At 42.3% G+C, this 22,246-nt stretch overlaps 1 protein-coding gene across 1 annotated transcript; it reads left to right on the top strand.

Moving 5' to 3' along the window:
- The first annotated feature begins 562 nt into the window (after positions 1-562).
- tspan18b (tetraspanin 18b) lies at positions 563-20,128 on the top strand. The gene is made up of 8 exons (XM_061277307.1): positions 563-667; positions 8,996-9,068; positions 9,133-9,327; positions 9,900-9,974; positions 10,152-10,250; positions 10,395-10,571; positions 18,128-18,211; positions 18,853-20,128. Exons 2-8 carry the CDS (start codon positions 9,006-9,008, stop codon positions 18,898-18,900), a joined length of 741 nt encoding a protein of 246 aa, XP_061133291.1. The 5' UTR covers positions 563-667; positions 8,996-9,005; the 3' UTR covers positions 18,901-20,128.
- The last annotated feature ends 2,118 nt before the right edge of the window (positions 20,129-22,246 follow it).

Here is a 22,246-nt window from a genome sequence, read left to right as displayed (position 1 = left end):
GAAACTTGTAGCCCTTTGCATTAACCAGTCCCCAAGAAGTAGCTCTTGCTTTAAGAACGGTTGGTAAAAATGTTGAATTTCAGAGGAATTTCTGTTGCAAAATTACAGTATATTTATATAACGATGAGCTTTTACACCTAATAAGCTTATTTTCAACAAGAATTTTGTACAAATATTGTAAGGACTTTAGACTTAGACAAACTTTATTGTCATTTTGTCTGCACAGGGTGCATACAAAACAAAATTCCGTTGCATACAGCTTACAACACAGTGATATTGCGGTTGAATAAAAATAACATACTGAACAGCACAGGTTAGTTTATTTATTTATTTATTTATTTATTTATTTATTTATTTATTTATTTATTTATTTATTTATTTATTTATTTATTTATTTATTTATTTATTTATTTATTTATTTATTTATTTATTTATTTATTTATTTATTTACATTTTGGTGTTTGGGTGAGACGCGCCACCATTTCCTTTTATTCTGAAAAGCATCGACGGAAGTTTGGCATTTCGGCTTGATGGAAACTGCTTCAAAATAAAACTGACTGACCACAACGAGGAGAAGCCGCAGTGATCGAACTTCTGCAACGATAGCAACAACGGAATTCTATAGGGTTACTGTACCGGTGTAGATTGAAAGGATAACAGAAACTAGGTAAGTAACAACGTCTTAAATCTGCTTTAATATGTGACTTTACTGATGGTGAGTTTTACTCTAATTTTACCATTAATTCTCTTTAATAAACGACTGTTAATTGATGTTCATTTCAACAAAACAATCAACGTAACTACTCAGTATAACCAAATGTGTCAATTCATAATTTAATTAATTGTTGTTAATTAGGTACGTCCAATTATATTCCTGAAGCACGGAAATGTTAATTAGAAAATGTTTTTAATATATATATTTTTTTTATTTCAACTTTTCATTGTCTTATAATTTTTTTCTCCAACTTATTTTTAATTTTACTTGACGCAAACACATTGTTCTATAGACTACTACTGTACAAACATTATATATGTATACTGTATACATGTACATTGGCAAGATGACTTTTCCACCCCCTTTTCACCACTATTGTAGTCTGGCATTGTCTTGAGATCCACTTTGTTATACTACTGGTTGAAGATCGCGTCACAAAACAATATACAGTCAAATGAAAAATGTTACCAATTAGATTTTATTGTGGTTCATTTTGTTGACGGATATGGATTACTCAATTTCATTTATTGAAGAAAACAAACATTGGCCACTAACAAATAAAACTCATGTACAGAAGGAAAGACTGAAATGTGCTTAATAATAGTTAAAAACCAATTAACAACAATAAATTGTTTTATTAATGTCGTATATTGAACAAAATATCAGTTTGGATAAGAATACAAAATACTGTCCAGTAAATGTGTTTCCTCACAGATCTTAGTGTTTTGTCAGAATAATTATCAACTGTGGCGATGTGAAGCCCCTTGAGACATGTTTGTAATTAAGGGCTATATAAATAAAATAGACTTAATTTTAATGTAATATTGTTCATTAATTAACCTATGGTGATCATTAATGTTTTAGTGTGAGTTGTATGCAGCTGATTCAGGATCAATTCCCACTCAATAAACAAAAACATCAATTAATGAATAGTTTGTTCACATTATTCACCCATTACTAATAATCAAAGTAATAACATAGTAATTAAATGTCATTTGATAAGATTTGTTATTTCAGAAGTGTGGACCAAGCTGGTATCCCTTAGCATTAATTATTAATTAAAGAGGTATCTCTCAGTTTCAAAAAGGTTGGTAACCCTTGATTCCTATTTGCATCTACCTCTATGGATAATAGAGTCTTCAGTCAATCTTGTTGGGAATGTTAATTTTCTGCTTGAAGGACCATAACTGAAAGTTCAATTCACATCACAAATTTGACAATAAACTACAACAGTTTGTCAATTTAAAACCATGAACTAAGTAATGAACCAGTTCATGTTTTTTTTCAGTGTGTTGCTGCAAGGTATTATTACTGGGATTGTTACCACCCACTTATAGCCCTCCGGCCCTCCCTGTGTGGAGTTTGCATGTTCCCCCCGTGCCCGTGTGGGTTTTCTCGGGGAACTTCCATGTCCTCCCACATCCCAAAAACATGCTTGGTAGGCTGATTGAACACTCCAGATTGCTCCTAAGTGCGAGTGCGGATGGTTGTTTGTCTCTGTGTGCTCTGCGATTGGCTGGCAACCGATTCAGGGTGTCCTCGGTCTACTGCCCGATGACTGCTGGGATAGGCTCCAGCACGCCCGCGATCCTCGTAGGGACAAGTGGTATTGAAATGGATGGATCGTTGGATATATATTTATTATGTACCGTATTGGCCCGAATATAAGACGACCCTGATTATAAGACTCTTTCAAGACTCATGTTTGAAAAAATGACTTTTTGAACACCTAATTTAATTTTATACAGAAAATAATTACAGTACATCTGAAACAAATGATTATAACAATATATTCGAGAGAAAAAGCACGTTATTTTGCCTCATTCAAATCATGCAAAAACTCTCTATCACATCTTAAGATCTAAATATTTAGATATGTAAACTAAAGTGCAATCACATTTGTAAATGAATGGCTTCTGGTTTTTGAAGTGTAAATAAGCCAACCCACTGTGATAAAACAACAAAATGGCAATAACTGCATTAACCATCAAATTCTTTATACAACCATCTATTTTTATTTTCCTTCTTCGTGACAGGGGTTCGGTTTGGCCTGGGGAGTTAAGTTCAGCATTCGCTTTAAAGATATTTGGCGCGATCTAGCATCGTGAATGGGTATAATGTCTAGACCCCAAATGTAAGACGACCCCCACTTTTTCAGTCTTATTTCAATGCAAAAAACACCATCTTATATTCGTGCCAATACGGTATTCATTATTTTTCAAGCCACCCTTTTTCACTACACCGAACACCAAAAATCGTTTTCAACTGCTTCTCACGTGTTTAGTTTAGCCTGTTGACATTTTGCTGTGTGTTTACGTTGCAGGTGGTTTTCTCTTAACTTGAGCAAAAAGTTGTATCATTTGCAAATGATTTTGCAACATACCTTGTGTACATCAGAAGGGACACAATAGCTCATGATGTCACATTATTTTCTACATGTCAAGTGAAACAATGTGATGCACAATAGTTTCTGAAATGTAATTTGGCAAAAAGGTAGAACTTCTTCAATTATAATAATTTGGTGTACGTATGTATAGTCTTCACTGACACATGGAGGGAATCAAACGTCAATGCCCAGGCAGTCTTTCAAGTTTCTACATTTAACAACATGAAAGACCCAGTAAAAAGAAATACAAGGCAGATGTTCAGCCCTGCACACTCCCCTGTGACCCATTCACCAAGCTATGCTCTAACACTGTCGGTCTTTCCTCGTGTGGGTGGTCTTCCTTCAAATGTTTTGATTGTGTTACTGTAAATTATCAAAGACAATGTGCTGTTTAACTGGTTAGTGTGTCTGGTAGTGGCAAAAGCAGATGACAAGATCAAATGAGAGAAGTCAAGGCTCAAGCTTCCATAAGTTGCTTCTGCTTCGTGTAATACTGGTAGTATTACTACAGTCCACCAAAAAACCCTAGTCAACCTCAGTTTGTTGCAGTATAGCTTCTATTTTACGTAGGGGTGTAACGATACATCGATACACATCGATTAATCGATATAATGCTCTACGATTTATTGGCATCGATGCTAAAGATAAACATCGATTTATATCGCCGTGTTTGACCTCGGACATTAGACGCGACTTTATTTTGAAATCCAGTTCATTGTTGCTTGCTTCCTCTTTCCGGAAGCAGTGCGCGGCGGCGTTGGGTTGTGAGCAGAGCAGGCACGTGAAAGGGGAGTCGACAACTAGTACGCGGCTCCTAGGCTGGTGCTATGGCTAGTGTCCAAAAAGACGAGGAAATTTGCTCCCCTTTAGGCTTCAAGTCATTCGTTTGGAAGCACTTTGGATTCCAAAGAAAAGATGGCTCAACGGACAAGACACGTTCAGTTTGTAAATCCTGCCATGCGGTGATCAAATATTCAGGGAGCACAAATCTCGCCGCACATTTAAAGAAAAAACACGACATCAAAGTTCAGTGTTAAAGTAAGCAATTTGTATACTACAATACTCTTGTAATTTCCTAAATAAAGAGTTTGCAGTACCTTGTTGATTTTGCGTATGAATTGTTATAAATCAGGATATTGTTCTATATTTTTTATTAAAAAAAAAAAATCGATCGTAGAGCACTATATCGCGATATATCGTGAATAGGGGTGTAACGATACATCGATACACATCGATTAATCGATATAATGCTCTACGATTTATTGGCATCGATGCTAAAGGTAAACATCGATTTATATCGCCGTGTTTGACCTCGGACATTAGACGCGACTTTATTTTGAAATCCAGTTCATTGTTGCTTGCTTCCTCTTTCCGGGAGCAGGGAGCAGTGCGCGGCGTTGCTGCACGTGAAAGGGGAGTCGACAACTAGTACGCGGCTCCTGGGCTGGTGCTATGGCTAGTGTCCAAAAAGACGAGGAAATTTGCTCCCCTTTAGGCTTCAAGTCATTCGTTTGGAAGCACTTTGGATTCCAAAGAAAAGATGGCTCAACGGACAAGACACGTTCAGTTTGTAAATCCTGCCATGCGGTGATCAAATATTCAGGGAGCACAAATCTCGCCGCACATTTAAAGAAAAAACACGACATCAAAGTTCAGTGTTAAAGTAAGCAATTTGTATACTACAATACTCTTGTAATTTCCTAAATAAAGAGTTTGCAGTACCTTGTTGATTTTGCGTATGAATTGTTATAAATCAGGATATTGTTCTATATTTTTTATTAAAAAAAAAAAAAATCGATCGTAGAGCACTATATCGCGATATATCGTGAATGAATCGCAGCAGGCTTTAAGATATCGGCAAATATCATATCGTAGTTCTTTATATCGATATTATATCGTATCGTGACAAAACCCGCGATTTATTACCCTAATTTTATGCGCCTTTTAATCCGGTGCGCCCTATATATGAAATAATTTCTAAAATAAAAAATTCATTGAGGGTGCGCTTTATAATCCAGTGCGCCTTTTGGTGCGAAAAATACGGTAATTGTTTTCTGAGAATAAAAAGCACAACTGAGATAAACATGGCATGTAAAGTAGGATAATTATTTACATTTTGCCAAAAGTGTCGACAAATTAATCCTGTCTACATTTTTTATGTGTAAACTTACATGGAGGTTTTTCTTTTTCACCATTCTAGCAAAGCAGCTCCTATTGTTGCTGTTGTCATAGCATTGCCCTTATGTTTGACGACCTCTGAGCAGAATAATTGTATTGTGAGTGGTTGTCAAGCGCTCACTCTCTTTTTTTTTTTTGCTGTCATTACTCTTTTTTTTCCACTGCACTCTTTGCCTGTTTGTTTGATTCTTTGTCATGATGACAAATTGCTCTACAGATTTGAATCACAGCTTAGAAAACTAATACAAAAACATGAATCATGACCCATGAGTCACGCAGCACCTACATGTTTATTTTATTAATAGTTATTTTTACTGTTTTGTCTTTTACAGGAATTATATAATTTTGTTTCCAGGTTTTATTACTTTACTATTATTTTTACCTTCTTGATTGACCACTCCAAATTGTCCATAGGTGGGATTGTGAGCGTAAATAGTTGTTCGTCTATGTGTGCCCTGTGATTGGCTGGGGACCAGTTCAGGGTGTACCTTGCCTATTTCCCAAGGTTAGGCTCCAGCACGCCCGTGAAGCGCGTCAAGATAGCTCAGTTCAGAAAATGGACAAATGGATGTTTGTTTTAAACTGAATTACTTAATTTATTTTATTTTTTCACCTTTGTTATCTCTCTATAGTGATTCCTCGCTTTGAAGTGGTGAGTGTTTGATGGCGTTTTGTCAGAATTTCTCTCGGGTTCTTAATTCCTCTGTGTTTTTAAATTTGCATGTGTGTGTGGGAGATTGGTTGTATAATATTTTCTTATTATACATTGTATTGGTTTTATGTAAAGCGCTTCAAGAGGCTTTGTTGTATGAAAGTGCTTTGTAAATCAAATTTGATTGATTGATTGATTGATTGATTGCATGATTGATTGATTGATCTATGGAGTGAGTGAGTGAGTGAGTGAGTGAGTGAGTGAGTGAGTGAGTGAGTGAGTGAGTGAGTGAGTGAATTTGACATGAGAATGATTTTATTTTTAAAGTAAAATACAATGTCTGACCTAGTTAATATAATGTTTGACGAATAGGCAGTATTTTCTTGCAAGAGGCTTATAACATCCTCATGTGAACATTCTTAACAGTTCAACACTAAGCAACCGTGAAAGTGAAAAACTGTGTGTGGTATTTTAGGTAAGTGATTAATAGCATCTCCAGATAAATGTTGCAGATCGCCACCTAACTGGAGCTCGTAAGAGAGGGAGCACATAACCCAAATTCTGCAGTTTCTATTTTACTTTTTTAACAGGTAACAAAGTCAGAATACCAGACATCGTGCCTGCTACAACAAAGGGACCTAGAGGACTAAATAATGCCTTTAGTTGTAATGCGAAATCAATCAAGAAGATAGTGTCGTTGGCTGCATGTGCATGTGTAGGTTTAAAGGTTAAAACAAAAGTAGGAATTTGAGAACAAATCTGAACGTAATTATCACCTTTAATTTCTTATTTTGAAAGAGAACTACATTTCTTTGGTCTATGCATATGTAATTTGCCTCAATACGTGTTCAAGATGAACAAAGAGGATGTTAAGCTTGTAGACACAACATATAGCCAGTAACTGTGAGATTTGCTAAAAATGTTTTAGACCTTTTGACTACACGGTTTGTTATGATAACAAATGTCGACTTTCGCATTAAAAAGAAGTTTCACATTGTCTCACATGAGCCCCGAGAAATAAATTGATTCCACTCAAACTGTGTCACTGACTTCAATGAGCCAGGTGGCTGGCTTTATGTCATTTCCAACTGGTAAACACCATCAGGGACCTTTCATGCACAGTTGGTCCATTTCACACCCCCACTGAGTGCCCCAACTCACATCAACGTGCAGCCAATGTCGCTCCATGTGTGATATGATCCCACAGGGACACACTACCATCTTCACAAGTGACAACAACTGTTGCTGCCACTGTGTCATCGTGCATTTGCCTGTCTCGTCACATCAAGTGAGCAGTGGAAGTCGTCTGTCATCCATGCAGAAAATTCTAAAAGAAACCATCTGCACCACGCTCATAACTTCAAAAACGTAATCATTTTAGATTTTTTAAAATCAGCAAATTCAGCATCTTTAAGCAAAAATGTTTTTGACTTTGTTTCGTTTATCAAAATGAAAAATGTCACCTTGCACCTTAGAGTTTTGTATTGAATAATTGCTGGAGTTGTTGCCTGATAGCACCTCTTGAATGAATGTGCATCGTCTGACTGCTTGGGGGAAAAAAGCGGCTGAACAGCTTCAGTGACTTTGTCGTCCTTTAACGAGATATGAGGGCATTCTTTTGACCAATTGTGGAAATGTAAGCCATAAAGAAATATTGATTCTGAAAGAAAATTTCTAACAGGTCTGCTTGGGTGGACTTGTTTATGTGTTACACTGTACAGTGGAGCCCAGAGAAAATTTTTATTGCTCAGAGCTTGCTCTACCGACTCAGCAGACACATTTGACAATCTCACCTCAGCATCTCTGTTTTGTCTTGTTTGTTTCTCAAGTGTATGTCCTAAAATTCACTAAGAGAAATACGTGAGACCTATTTATAATTGCAACCCATTCATTCTACCCATTTAAATAATGTGCATTACAATGAAGTCAGGCTGAGGATTAAATTTGTGCCAATAGAACGGAGAGCTCTTCATTTGCTCTGTCTGAGATTAGCAGTATAAAATGCATGAAATGAAGATCGCATGAGTGTGTTATGGTCTTTGTGGGCATTAATAGTATGTTGAATATATTTAGTTTTGTTTCATGTCTTGTCTGCTCATTAGGTTTTTATCTCCACGTGTTCTTGTCAGCCCTCTTACTCAGTCAGCTCCCTTCAGCCACACGTATTGCCAGGAGAGGTGGACTACAAAACGAGATTAATGGTGTCGTGAGGGTGATGAGTCTTTCCAGTGTTATGAAGGTGGTGAAGGAATGGGGTTGAAATAGAAAAAGTCCTGCCTTGCTACAAAAACAGATATGCTCAAAGCCCATTCCTTCAGTGGCTCTCTTTCAACCTGGCTAGATCACTGCTGTTTAAAAAAACAACAACATTGTGATCTAGCCAGGTTAAAAGAGAGCTACTGATGATCTGAGGTTCGGATTAAATCAGCTACGATATTTCATGCGCGTCGTAAATATCCGTCTTTGTGCTTCGGCTATCTTCCGGGGTATTTTTTTTTTTTTTTTGCAACACAAAAGCGCTGCATTGTCGCAAGTGGTGGCCATTCAGAGCTAGCCATAACCACTGTGAACATAAACATTACTGTACTTGAAAATCATGAATTGTGTTTTCACCTATTAGTGTATTGCACATTATCTATTTTTAACCACACATTAATTGAAAAATAAAATAAAACGTTATTCGGCGGCTGGAACAGATTCCAATCACTTTAATGGGAACCATGACCTCAGTTCACAAAGGTTTCGGTTTGCGGAATAAATTCAATTCATAGTCCAAGGTTAAACTGTATAATAGCTCAATGTACATTGTGTATTAGAATCATTCAAATTGACTAAAGACCAGTAAATCTTGCATTTTCAGTTTCATGACAGAAATAGTTATGATTTCATCACAACACATTTATAACAGAAACGAAAATATTTTGCAGTCCTTGAAATAGCTCTAAGTTGATATTTTTTCTGTTTTGTATTTTTCGTGTGTTGACTTTGACTTAAGTAATTTCAGGTATTATGTCATTTTCAACTAATTGGGCTATTTTCTATCAATGCGCTTGTATGTGCATAGTTGCTCAGCAATGGAGGGTGACTGCCTCAGCTGCATGAAGTACCTGATGTTCATCTTCAATTTCCTCATCTTTGTAAGTCCGCCGAGATTATTAAAAGAAAGGCGATATACATTTTAATACTGTCTGCCCCTCCCAGTTAGGAGGCTCCTTCATGCTGGCTCTTGGTGTTTGGGTTCTGGTGGACCCGATGGGCTTCAGAGAAATTGTGGCGGCCAAGCCCCTTCTGTTCACGGGCGCCTACGTCATCTTGACCATCGGAGCAATGTTGTTCCTGCTGGGCTTCCTGGGCTGCTGTGGAGCCATACGCGAGAACAAATGTCTCTTACTTTTTGTGAGTCATACTTTGTTTTATGCACTTTAGCTGCAATCATGAGTGAGACTCCATTTGGGGATAGTATTTTAAAAGGGGTTGTTGCCTAAACATGACTGATATTTTAAACTAATGGTTGACAAACTGCTTCTCTCCTCATTCCTTCAACACAAAAGCCTGCCCCTTATTGTTGCCTCCTATGACGTCAGTTATGTCACGGTGTCACGGCTATTTATGGCAACTCTTGTTGAAGCACTTCTGTTTCTTCTGTCTGCTTCTCATCTTCATGTCTCGATATTTCTCCCAGTTAATTCTACCAATGTAAAGTCGAGTTTAAAATGTCCCAAAATGTTGGCCATTTGCAGAAACAAAAATGTATCCCTCCTCTCACTCACTCAAAAATAAAAATTACATAAGACCATTTGGGGATGATACAATAGTGCCATCTCAAGGACCTCTGAAGGTTTTTTTCAGTCTCCCGGGAATGAAACTATCAGCATTTTCTGTCTGCATGAAATATTTGTTGAAATGTATCTGCTAATGAAGCAAACAAAACCAGCATAACACTCAGTGACATTTCCCCCCCTGACTAGTTCTTCATGTTCATCCTTATCATCTTCCTGGCTGAGCTGGCAGCTGCCATACTGGCCTTCTTCTTCAGGGAGCATGTAAGTAGTAGTGATAACTTCTATTCACTTTTATGCAGACACTGTAACTCCACATTATACGCAGTTTAAATGCACATATTAGAAGTGTATTTAGGTTAAAAGGCCAACATGATTTTTTTTTTTTTTTTGGTTTTGGTGGTTGACAATCCATACCTGTTACTTTGTCTGTTTGTCCAGTTAACCAGAGAGTATTTCACTCGGGAGCTAAAGCACCATTATCAAGGTTATAACACCACTGATGTCTTCACCTCTACATGGAATGCCATCATGACCACAGTAAAGCATTTTTTTAAATCGCCTCTCTCCTTTTTGTATTCTTAATTACGTATGACAGCGCTATATAAATAAAGATGCATTGTATTGTTTTGTATTGTACTCTGACGCTCATCCTTCCCCCTGTATGTCTTGATGTACGTATAGTTTGACTGTTGTGGAGTAAGCGGCCCTGAGGACTTTGAAGTGAGTCTATTCAGGTTCGTCAACCCCAATAAGATGACGCCTGATGCCTGTTGCCAGGAGAGCAGCTACCAAGGACACATGGAGTATATCAGCATGTTGCAGTGTGTTAGTGGAAACCCTGCCTTTCAGAACAACAAGGTCAGCGTATGTAACAATGAAATAAACAGTAAAATACTAGATAAATGAATGTCTTTGCTTAGCCACTATTTGGTGTATCATTCTGCTGCAGTCAATTATTTCCTAATTATACAGTACTATATAATTACAGCAAAGTTGCAAAATCACGAAAAGTGTAGCTTGATTTTGTACCGCGAGTAATTGACACGGACTTTGCAAATTGTACAGAAGGCTGTAACATCGTTTGCATGTTGTGTTGTTCTATGTGCATGTCTGTGTTGGCAGCGGCTCTGCCTTGTGTTCCCGCTCCGCATGTCACGTGATTCCATGGGGTGACGCGGCGTTCTCTGCGCATGAGCAGGGCACTCCGGAAGAGAGCAGTTCGCGGTATGGTGGGGTAGAAGTTTTCTAGTTATAGTTGAAGCAAGTAAAAAAAAGCCGAGTTCATGACCAAAAGACTCCGCAATCATTCCGCAATTCTATCAATCCGCAATTCTATTATGACCTTCAATCCTGCTACTCAATAAACCTGTCCATCCCTCCATCTACCTTTTGGCCATTCCCTGTGTCCAAACGTCCTTTGCTGCCTCCTGTATTCTGACCGATACACCATCTTGTACACTATATACCCCCAGATCTAGCGTATTATCCTCCCCAACATTGGGCGCCAAATCCTCCTTTACATTGTGGTCCTTCGAGCCGGATATAGTGTTCAGGATGGAGCAAGATCAAGAAAGACACCTGGATGTGAGGCCAAAACGTCGGACGCACCCCCCAGCTTGGATGCAGGACTTCGAGGTGGACTACGTGGGATATGAGCACAGCGGCCAACCACGTTGGGACTCGTTTACACCGACCCCAACAGGCAGACCGTCATACCCACAGCAGGGACTAGTCCAGACGATCTCCTTGCGTGCACCTCAATTTCACCCGGAGAGCTTCGAGGATGCTGCTCAGTATAGAGCCCCTCAGCTAGCCTCAAGCTTCACCCGGAGGAGGAATGCGGATGATAGAACCTTATCTGCACCTGTCCAGTCATACCAACAACAGCCAAACCAGGACCAGTACCACCCGAACCGCCACACCGTACAAGATGGGAATGCGGTTCTGCGTGAGACTCACGAAGCCATCCATGCCGGACTGAAGGAGCTAAATAAAGCCCGTAGTGACCTTCAGCAGCTGATTGACGTGGCCCACTCTCTAAGAATAGGCATGAGTCAAGTGAACATCCCTCTACCAGCATGTTCCAGTCCCAAACCACCTGATGGGGCCGTCACCACGAGCAACAGCTCGAGATTCACTGAGTCAGAGGAAGAGGAGGATTGGCCTGATCCTCCGCCATGGCCTGAACCCGAGGAAGCCCTAAACGCCAACCTCAGTGCCTTGAATCTGGGAGCTCATCAGCTACCTCCTTACCCGACTCCACCGGAGACCAAGCCTCTACACTACAGGCCTCAGCCACAACCAGCCCAATTCCGTCATCCACAGTTCATTCCTTCTAGCCGTGAGTCCTCCCACGTTCCTCCTGTACCGCCATGTAACTTACCCTTACCTCTAGGAGCATCCCCAACTGGTCAACCACATCTTCAAGTGCCACACTCTCACAGAACCACCCCTTACATGCAACCTCCATACCCAGAGCCAGTGTACAGAGGACCCCAACCGACCATTCCCAAGTTCACTTTCCCGGACCCTAGTGAGTTCGCCCGGCTACGTATAGCATTAGAGAACCTCCTCCCCTCCAATGCTACAGAACTCTTCAAGTATCAGGTATTAGTAGACCATCTTAAGTTAGAAGAGGCCAAACTGATATCTGACGCCTATCTAAACTCCCCAACACCCTACACGGACACCATGACAGCTCTCTATGACAAATATGGTCAACCTCATCAGCTTGCCCTAAAGAAGATATCCAGCGTCCTGGACGGCCCAGAGGTCAGGCGGGGTGATCCAATGGCGTTCCAGAAATTTGCCCTTCAAATACAATCACTGGTGGGTCTCCTCCAGACCTTGGGCCACGAAGGAGAAGTTGAACTAAGTTGTGGCTCTCACGTAGCTCGCCTACTGAGTAAGCTTCCGCCTGAACAGCGAGCCGATTTCCGCCGTTCCCAGCCCACTCGATCTGGAGCCACATCCACCTTGCGGGACCTGTCAGAGTGGCTTCGCCACGAGTCATGGTGTCAGGACTTTGACGATCCTACCAGTAGCCGGAGCTCCAAGGAGAAGCAGAGCACTAAATGGAACATTCGTCCTGTGGCTAAGCAAACAGCAGTCCTGCATAGTAGCCAGGAGCCCTCAGTGAAACTAGTTAAAGAGAAACCTGTCAAAGGGAAAGACAAGTCCAAGGTATACTGTGCCTATTGTGAGAGTACAGACCACTACCTCAGCCAGTGTAGTGGTGTAGCCCAGCTCACCAAAGACGAGCTGAAGAGGTGGATCCAAGAGCACAAGCGGTGTTGGCGCTGTGCCCGCCGACACTTCGCCGCTCAGTGCGATCTCAAGAAACCCTGTAACCTTTGTCAAGGCAAGCACCTTCTCGCTCTCCACGAGATTAACATAAGACCTGAGAAAGTTAAGGATGACTCACCTCCAAAGGCTGAAAGCTGCCTGACTACCTGTGCCTCCGAGTCCTTCTACCTTGACCGACCACATGTGGGGAACCGAGTCATGTTGAAGGTGGTGCGAGTACACGTGCACTATGGTAGTCAGAAGTTAGACACCTACGCTATACTGGATGATGGGTCTGAGAGGACTATGCTGCTCCCCACCGCTGCTAAGTCCCTAGCCCTTAACGGCGCTCCCGAAGACCTCCCACTGCGCACAGTGCGCTCGGACATCCAAGTCTTGCATGGCCATACAGTGTCATTCCGGGTCTCCTCTCCCACCAACCCTAATATTATGTTTAAGATCACTGATGCCTTTACAGCCAGCCATCTTAATCTAGCCCCACATAGCTACCCAGTTAGCCACCTACAGAGGAAGTTCAAGCACCTGCGCGGAATCCCTATTCCTACCTTCCGAGAAGTAAAGCCCTTGCTTCTCATAGGTTCCGACCAGCCCCACCTCGTAACTCCCATCGAGCCTGTCAGGCTTGGTCCTCATGGTAGCCCAGCAGCTGTCCGCACTAGACTGGGGTGGACCTTGCAGGGCCCGTGTCAGTCGACGGGGCGGCCGGCTCACCCAGCTCAATGCCTGTTCACCTCTGTTCCACCACCCATGGATGATCTCTACAGGCATGTGGAGAGACTCTGGCAAGTGGATACAGTCCCCTACAGGCCAGAGAGGGAAGTGACACGATCCAAGCAGGATCAGCAAGCCATAGCCCTGCTGGAGACGAAGACAGGACGTACCGAGGTGAGTGGCATCTTTAGATACGCTACTCCCCTGTTACGCCATGCGGCTATGCCCCTATTGCAAGCACCTAAAGAATCAGTTATGGCCCTGCTGCGCAGCACTGAAAGACGCCTCCTTAAGAACCCGGAGCAGGGACAAGCATACCAAGCAGAGATGCGGAAACTCATCGAGTCAGGCGCAGTGCAGGAAGTTAGCGAGGACACCTCATCAACGGAGAGCTGGTTTATCCCCCATCACCTCGTGAGCCATAACGGGAAGAACCGCCTCGTCTTTAACTGTTCTCATCAATTTTTGGGCCAGTCCCTTAATCAGTTCCTCCTACCAGGCCCCACTCTAGGTGCCTCACTGCTAGCGGTCCTATTGAGGTTCCGAGAAGGTCCCATTGCAGTTAGTGGGGACATTAAAGGGATGTTCCACCAGGTCCGTCTCCTCCCTGAGGATCGCCCCCTTCAGAGATTCTTATGGCGAGACCTAGAGGTAGAACAACCACCCAAGATCTTTGAATGGCAGGTCCTCCCCTTTGGGACCACCTGTAGCCCATGTTGTGCGACATACGCCCTGCAAAGCCATGTCAAGGATCCCAGTAAGTCAAACGATGACATGAGGTTCTCCGTGGAGCACTGTTTCTATGTCGACAACTACCTGCAGAGTGTGGCTACACCCAGCGAAGCAAAGGGTCGGGTGGACCGGCTCAGGAAACTCCTCGCCTCGGGCGGCTTCGAATTGCGACAGTGGGCTTGCAATGACCCAAATGTTCTCAGCCACCTACCTTCAGAGCTCAGATCCACCAGTCTAGACCTGTGGCTAGCCCAAGATAAGTCCAACCCGTTTGAGTCGACCCTGGGCCTCAGCTGGAACTGGCAGGCAGACTCCCTAGGCTACAAGCAGCGGTTAGTCCCTTACGAGGTACCAACCTTGAGGAACATTTATAGAGTCCTAGCCTCACAGTACGATCCATTGGGATACCTGCTGCCATTCTCCATTCGCGCCAAGCTCATCCTAAGACAGCTGTGGGACAAGCAGCGAGGTTGGGACGATCCTAACCTCCCTCCTGACCTGCTACAGGCTTGGTCCTGTTGGGAGGCGGAGCTCAAGCATCTGCCGGACATTACCATGCCACGTTCGTATGCGCCTGCTGATAGCCCCCGCGAAGGGACCACTCGGCAAGTGCACATCTTTGCTGACGCCTCAGAAAAGGCCTACGGGGCTGTAGCCTTTCTCCGAACCGAAGACAACCAGGGTAAGGTACATTTATCCTTTGTTCTGGCTCGCTCCCGCATAGCCCCTAAGCGTGTGCATTCTGTACCCCGCCTTGAGCTGTGTGCGGCTCTTGTAGCAGCGCAGTTGGCTTCCACCCTTAAGAAAGAGCTTGCTCTCCCAGTACATAGCACAGTATTGTGGTCTGACTCTACCACTGTACTCACCTGGCTACACTCGCAATCCTGTCGATACAAGGTGTTTGTAGGGTCAAGAGTAGCTGAGATACAGGAGCTTACGGAAGGCTTTGTTTGGCGCTACGTAGACTCAGACAACAACCCTGCCGACGACCTGACAAGAGGGAAGACATTGATATCCCTGTTGGAGCCCAATCGATGGTCACAAGGACCCGCCTTCCTTCTACAGGGTCCAACCACCTGGCCAGAAATGCCACACGGTATTCCACCTGATGATGCCGCTGAACTAAGGAAAGGTACGTTCTGTGGGTCCACCGTCACCTCACCTGACATTGCCATTCTACAAGACAAGACGTGCAACACCTGGCAGGAACTCATGGACGCTACTGCAAGGGAGCTTCATGGCCGGGCCCCTCCGATCTACTCACCTACCGCTGAAGAATACCGACAAGCTGAAGTACTCATCCTTCAACGAGCCCAGAAGCAATCCTTCCCAGACGATTGTGCTCAGCTGTCTGCAGGGAAGCCTGTTAAAACTTCGAGCCGACTTCTTACTCTAGCGCCAGTCATCGACACCTCCATCGACCTAATCAGAGTAGGAGGCCGGTTACGCCGTCTAGAGGGCCAGAACGAGGTCACCCCACACCCTATCGTCCTCGACGCCTCACACCCTGTGACCCGCCTGCTCATAAAGAAATATGACCAGGACCTTAAACACCCAGGGCCAGAGCGAGTCTTTGCAGAGTTGCGGAGGACCTATTGGATCATTCACGGCCGTGAAGCAGTTCGTCGCTATCAACGTTCCTGTGTAGATTGTCAGCGCTGGCGGGCCACGCCTTCCATACCTAAAATGGCTGACCTCCCAACCGCACGCCTCCAGTTGCATAAACCTGCCTTCCACGCCACTGGCATGGACTGTTTCGGTCCCATGTTAGTAAAGGTTGGACGACGCCATGAGAAACGCTGGGGTCTCATCTTCAAGTGCTTGACCACCAGAGCGGTACATCTGGACCTCATACGAAATATGGACACTGATGCTTTCCTGATGGCTTTGAGGCGATTCATTGCCAGAAGAGGAACTCCCTCGGAACTGTGGTCAGACCACGGGACCAATTTCAAGGGAGGAGAGAAGGAGCTTCGGGAAGCCTTCACAAGTATGTGTCCAACCCTACAAAGTCAACTCGCTCCACGTAAAATCAAATTCAACTTCAACCCCCCAGCAGCCCCTCACTTTGGTGGAGTATGGGAGAGAGAAGTACGAGCAGTCAAGTCTGCACTCCGCACCTGTCTAGGTACTGAGCCTATCCATGAGGACGTCCTCTCCACCGTCCTGTTGGAAGTGGAGGCCATTCTCAACTCAAAACCTTTGGGCTATGTGTCTGCTGACCTGTCTGACGTCGACCCCGTGACCCCCAATAGCCTCCTACTGGGGCGGCCTGATGGATCACTCCCCCAGATCGTCTACCCGAAGAGCGAAATCCTGAGCCGAAGGCGCTGGCGGCACTCCCAAGTCCTTGCCGACCAGTTTTGGTCAAGATTCATCAGGGATTACCTACCGGGATTGCAAACAAGACAGAAATGGCAAGCCTCCCCCCCCGACCTCCTGGAGAAGTCAGTGGTCATGATCACCGAGCCACAGTTACCCCGTGCCATGTGGCCTATTGGTCATGTGACGAAGATTCATCGCAGTGACGATGGCCACATAAGGTCAGCTGATGTCGACATTAAAGGGCGGCAGTACACCCGACCAGTAGCTCGACTGGTGGTGCTACCAGCCCTCCCAGCGGAAGTGACTCAAGACTCCCCTAAAGACTGATGAGCCTTTGTTTGAAACAAATGTGCCCTGCACATTTGGGGGCGGCTGTACAGAAGGCTGTAACATCGTTTGCATGTTGTGTTGTTCTATGTGCATGTCTGTGTTGGCAGCGGCTCTGCCTTGTGTTCCCGCTCCGCATGTCACGTGATTCCATGGGGTGACGCGGCGTTCTCTGCGCATGAGCAGGGCACTCCGGAAGAGAGCAGTTCGCGGTATGGTGGGGTAGAAGTTTTCTAGTTATAGTTGAAGCAAGTAAAAAAAAGCCGAGTTCATGACCAAAAGACTCCGCAATCATTCCGCAATTCTATCAATCCGCAATTCTATTATGACCTTCAATCCTGCTACTCAATAAACCTGTCCATCCCTCCATCTACCTTTTGGCCATTCCCTGTGTCCAAACGTCCTTTGCTGCCTCCTGTATTCTGACCGATACACCATCTTGTACACTATATACCCCCAGATCTAGCGTATTATCCTCCCCAACATTGGGCGCCAAATCCTCCTTTACACAAATGTCTAAAGATCCGACCAGGTGGCAGAAAACTCTTTCAGGTTATAGAACACAAATATTCTGTTTGGATTAATGGATTATTTAATGTTTTGTGAAATATCACAGATATAAAGAGCAAAATCAACACCATGCATCAAGCATGACCATATTCAGTTGTTAAATTATTACAAACAAGCCAAAGGAGTCTCATTGATAGGGTTAGTTAGCCACTGTATATAACTAGAAATGTGACAAAAGTTGCAGTGTATGACCACCACCACCACCAAAAGAAAATGTGAATTTGCAAATGCTGAGCCACAAATGTGTCACTATAATTCTTTAAGGAGTGATGCAAGGAAATGATGCATTATACATTTAGATCATTAATAAAATTATTGATATTATAATCATTAGTAATATAAAAATCAATTTATGAATAAGTATCATATTGTTATAGTTAAGCATCATTTTTCATTTTTACTCACTGTCATCATCATTATTATTATTGTTGTTGTTATTTCAGGGCTGTTACTCTGCAATGATGGATTCCTTTGAGACATACCTTTACACAGCAGGAGCATTCGCCATTGTGGTGTTGACGATCGAGGTATGTGTTCTTTCCATAACAATATGGGGTGGGTCACTCCTCGCTTTTCAAAATTTAGACAGACAATAGACAGGTACAGTTGTTCACAGACAATGACAGGTGAGTCCACAAAGCATATTCTAAATCTGATGCATTTAGCAGCGTCATCTCGTCAGCTGTTTGTTGTGGAAATTCAGGTTCAGTGAGATTACCGTATTTTCCGGACTATAAGGCGCACCTAAAAACCTAACATTTTCTCAAAAGCCGACAGTGCGCCTTATATATGGACCAAATTCCTAAATTTAAACTAGCCCGAAGCATTGTGTCATGAAATCAATTATAAGTGGCCCGCTGAAGACTATGAATCATGAATCAAAAAGACTATGGATCATTATTTTGTGATTATAAAGTAATTTGTTGCGTCTGAAGTTGAAATAAAAAAGATGAAATGGAGAATGATTTAATTTGGATTAAAAATCTGACATGATGCATTAATGGTGCGCTTTATAGTCTGGTGCGCCTTACATAAGGAAAAAGTTTCAAAATAGGCCATTCATTGAATGTGCGCCTTATAGTCCGGAAAATACGGTACATGTGTTTGTGGCAAAATGTCAGTCCTTTTCGCAAGACTGAGCTCTCTGTTTTTGTCCTTCTCCCTACAGCTCTTCGCCATGCTGTTTGCATTGTGTTTATATTGCGGCATCCGGTAGTGCACAGAGACCCAAATGCACAGCAAACACGACAAGGCCACAGGCTGATGAAGGAAGAAACAATTGTAAAATATCCATTCATTCATTTTCAAAACTGCGTACCCCGTTCAGGGTCACGGGGAGTGCCGGAGCCTATGCTAGCTGACATCGAGCGAAAGGCAGACTGAACTGTTCGCCGGCCAATCAGAGGCCACACACTCACACCTACATGCACACCGCCACTGAACGGGAATCGATCCCATGCTGCCTGCACACAAGTCAGGCGTGTGTTCAGCAACATACAGTAAAATTTGACATGTGTTTATCCAGTGATTTTCCGTGTGTCTGAGCAATTTTGTGACGTCATTTTGTAGTTGACAAGTAGAGGCTTAGAGCACAGGAAGTAGTGGGTAACTGTCTGCACATTTTACTGTAAAGTAATGCTTAAATTTTATGCCTCTGAGTTTAAGTACAAACTCAACTTTGGAACGTTATGTAAATTGCAGATGTGATTCAAATCAGTGAAATGACAAAGGTCCAGGAGGACGTTTTGCCTGGCTACAAACCCACACAGACTGGCTGATGGACCTCAGTTTACCACTGGTGGTGTTTTTAGCACAACACACTTAACAGTATATGGCTTACAAGAATGTTCTGTGATAAAGTTTTTGAGGGATGACAGGCAATGTAGGTGGTTCACTGTCTCTGCCGTTCTATTGCTGCACATTGAAACCGCATCTAATTAAAACTTTTCATTTTTGTTGATATTTCACACCTACTCAGATCAAAAGCATGTTTTTGCGAACAATGGAGAAATAATTTAATAATATTTGTATTTTTTTTATTACTTTTATCATCATATTTTTTATTATATATTTTGATTTTATGTATTATTTTATTATTATATCTTTTATTATTATATATTTTATTTCATAATAAGATAATAATTCACTTGATGAATCCGGGTCAGGTATAGGACAGAAATAAATTGTTTATGGAGGTTTGTAAATGAGTTGGAGTTTGTGTCAGGACCTTCAGGTATTAAATGTTTTTTGGTTTAATTCTGATAAAGATTTTAATTATCCTGATGATGCTGGTGTGCGCTCGTACAGTAAAGCCTGTGTATCTTTCTACAGGGTGTCTTGAGTTAAGTATTGTACTTTCCAAGGAGCTCTAATCACATTTGTCCATTTTCTATGCATGTTTAAACTGTAAATTAATGCAGCATTAAAGTGATGTGTTAGAGCGGTTTCTTTAGTTCATTTCTTACATGTCCAAAGGGGAATTATAACACAAAATGGACTGCATTCAACTTAATGTTTTAAATACATGCACAGTGATGAGGGAAACTGGGAGTTCAACAGCCACATTGATTTTGAGTTTCAGTCATGTTTCTGTGAGTGTTTTTCAAGCTTGATTTGCTTGCATGAAGCTTGTAAACTGATCCTACACAGTAAAAACAAAAGTGATAGATGGATATACAGTAGCTAGTCCCATTAACTTTGTGCTCTAGTTGTTTGATTCTATTAGCCTTTACCAAATGTGGAAAACGTCTTTTCAACTGACTTGGAAGGGTGCACTCTTCTATGTTTTCACACGCTTACTCTTGATGGGTGAAGGTAAGTTCTGGGACACAAATTGCACTAACTGCTCTTTGTTTTGTGTTTATATTTTCTCAATATACTTTCGTTGGCTGTTGAGCTGATTCCAATTGGCTATGGAATTTGGAAAAAGTCATCACACACAGCAAATCGATAAATGTGATATAAATTGTGAGTTTCACTAATTAATTTATTGAGATTTGGTTGATGAGATAAGGTCAAATTGTATTTTCTTGCCATTTAATAAAAACAACAAAGCTCACCGTAAGTTACATCCAAACATTGCAATTTGAAACATGGTCCACGTTATTTTCTGTCTACAGGTAGTTTTGCCAAAGTGTTTTGTGAACCAGGACAGCCCATTACACTGTTGTGTGGCCATTACCATGAAAACACCCTCGCCTCTCAGCTGTCTGTACAGTGGAGGAGTCCTCACAATGAGCTGCTGTGTCACTACATCAAGCATAAGACCTTTCAAAACTGCATGGTTGGCTACTCCATCACCGACACCGACGGTGGCATCGTACTCACCATCCAGCGAGTGAAAACAAAGGATATTGGAAGTCACGTGTGTTCTGTCAGTAAACCTCACGAGTTCTCAGACCACATCATTGAGCTGACCATGGTGACAAGTGAGTTGGTCTGGAGTGTGTTCTACATCAAGGCAGGAGTGACATTTATGATTAACGGACCACTGTTTCTCATTAGAGCCCATCACTTCTCCACCTCAGAGAGGGTTGAGCCGCTCAAGTAAGCAGATACCCGAAGACTTCATTTCGACCAGGGGTGACCAAACCTTTGCCTTTGCTTCCAAAGGCTGCATACAAAACATCATTGGATATAAAGACCACGTTCACATTCTTCACCTTTAAGTATTGGCACTAGTACCAGTAGGGGTCAGTATGGCGACACGTCTTACCAAATGATGTGTGATTGGTAGAAAACAAGGAAGTGAGAGATGAGAATAAACTTCTTGTCTTCTATTGCCTTGCTACCTGCCCAATGTAAAAAGTAAAACATATTATGCGGCAAAATAACATGAGCCGTGTCAAATGTTAGTTTTTGTGAAAAAAAAAACCTGCTTGTGGGCCTCAAGCTGCACCCCGGGCCATAGTTTGGGCACCCCTGTTGTAGAATGCGTCATTTATAAAGGAATACAATTGTATCTTAGAACTAAGCTCATCCTGCATATTACTTTCATTCAGACTAAATGTGCATATTTCATTTCAGGTCCAAACTGGAGCCTCATTCTTCTTCTCATCGTTTGTTTGGTTGTCATCTACTAGTTCAGTATCTCTCAATCTCTATTGAGCCAACAAGGCACATATTCCACATTGGAAAAAAAAATTATGGCACACCAGTTAGGAAAACAATTCACAAAAAAGTGGATATCCAGGGTAATTATGTACCTTCAGTCATCCAATCGAAGAGCATTTCAATATTTTGTCTGCTACTATACCTGGTTGGGATAAATTGACAGAAATTGGTTCGTATATATAAATTATAAAATAATTATTTTATGTCAAAATAATTGGTATTGGTAAGTGGCCCTATAGAGTTGTAGGTGGTGCAATTTTGCAGCAAATTTCAAAATAAATCACACTGCCTCTGTCCTTGTGTGACATTTGCAAATAAAGGGTTTTAGCCTGTCGGATGATGTGTCCTCATTTTTATTTCCAAACCTCTTGTGGTTAAATCGGTTCGCTTATATTTGTCGGTCTCTTTTTACAGAAAACAACCCTTGTTTGTACTTGTCTGGTCATGGA

Source organism: Syngnathus typhle, linkage group LG4 (genome assembly GCF_033458585.1).
Source record: "Syngnathus typhle isolate RoL2023-S1 ecotype Sweden linkage group LG4, RoL_Styp_1.0, whole genome shotgun sequence".
In the NCBI taxonomy this organism is placed as follows: domain Eukaryota; kingdom Metazoa; phylum Chordata; class Actinopteri; order Syngnathiformes; family Syngnathidae; genus Syngnathus; species Syngnathus typhle.
This window is presented reverse-complemented; position numbering and strand designations above follow the sequence as displayed.

Excerpts from the sequence above, each read along its gene's own strand:
- tspan18b (XM_061277307.1), top strand. The coding sequence starts at position 9,006 with ATGGAGGGTGACTGCCTCAGCTGCATGAAGTACCTGATGTTCATCTTC. Across the intron at positions 9,975-10,151 it reads CCTTCTTCTTCAGGGAGCAT|TTAACCAGAGAGTATTTCAC; the intron begins GTAAGTAGTAGT and ends CTGTTTGTCCAG. Across the intron at positions 10,251-10,394 it reads GGAATGCCATCATGACCACA|TTTGACTGTTGTGGAGTAAG; the intron begins GTAAAGCATTTT and ends ATGTACGTATAG.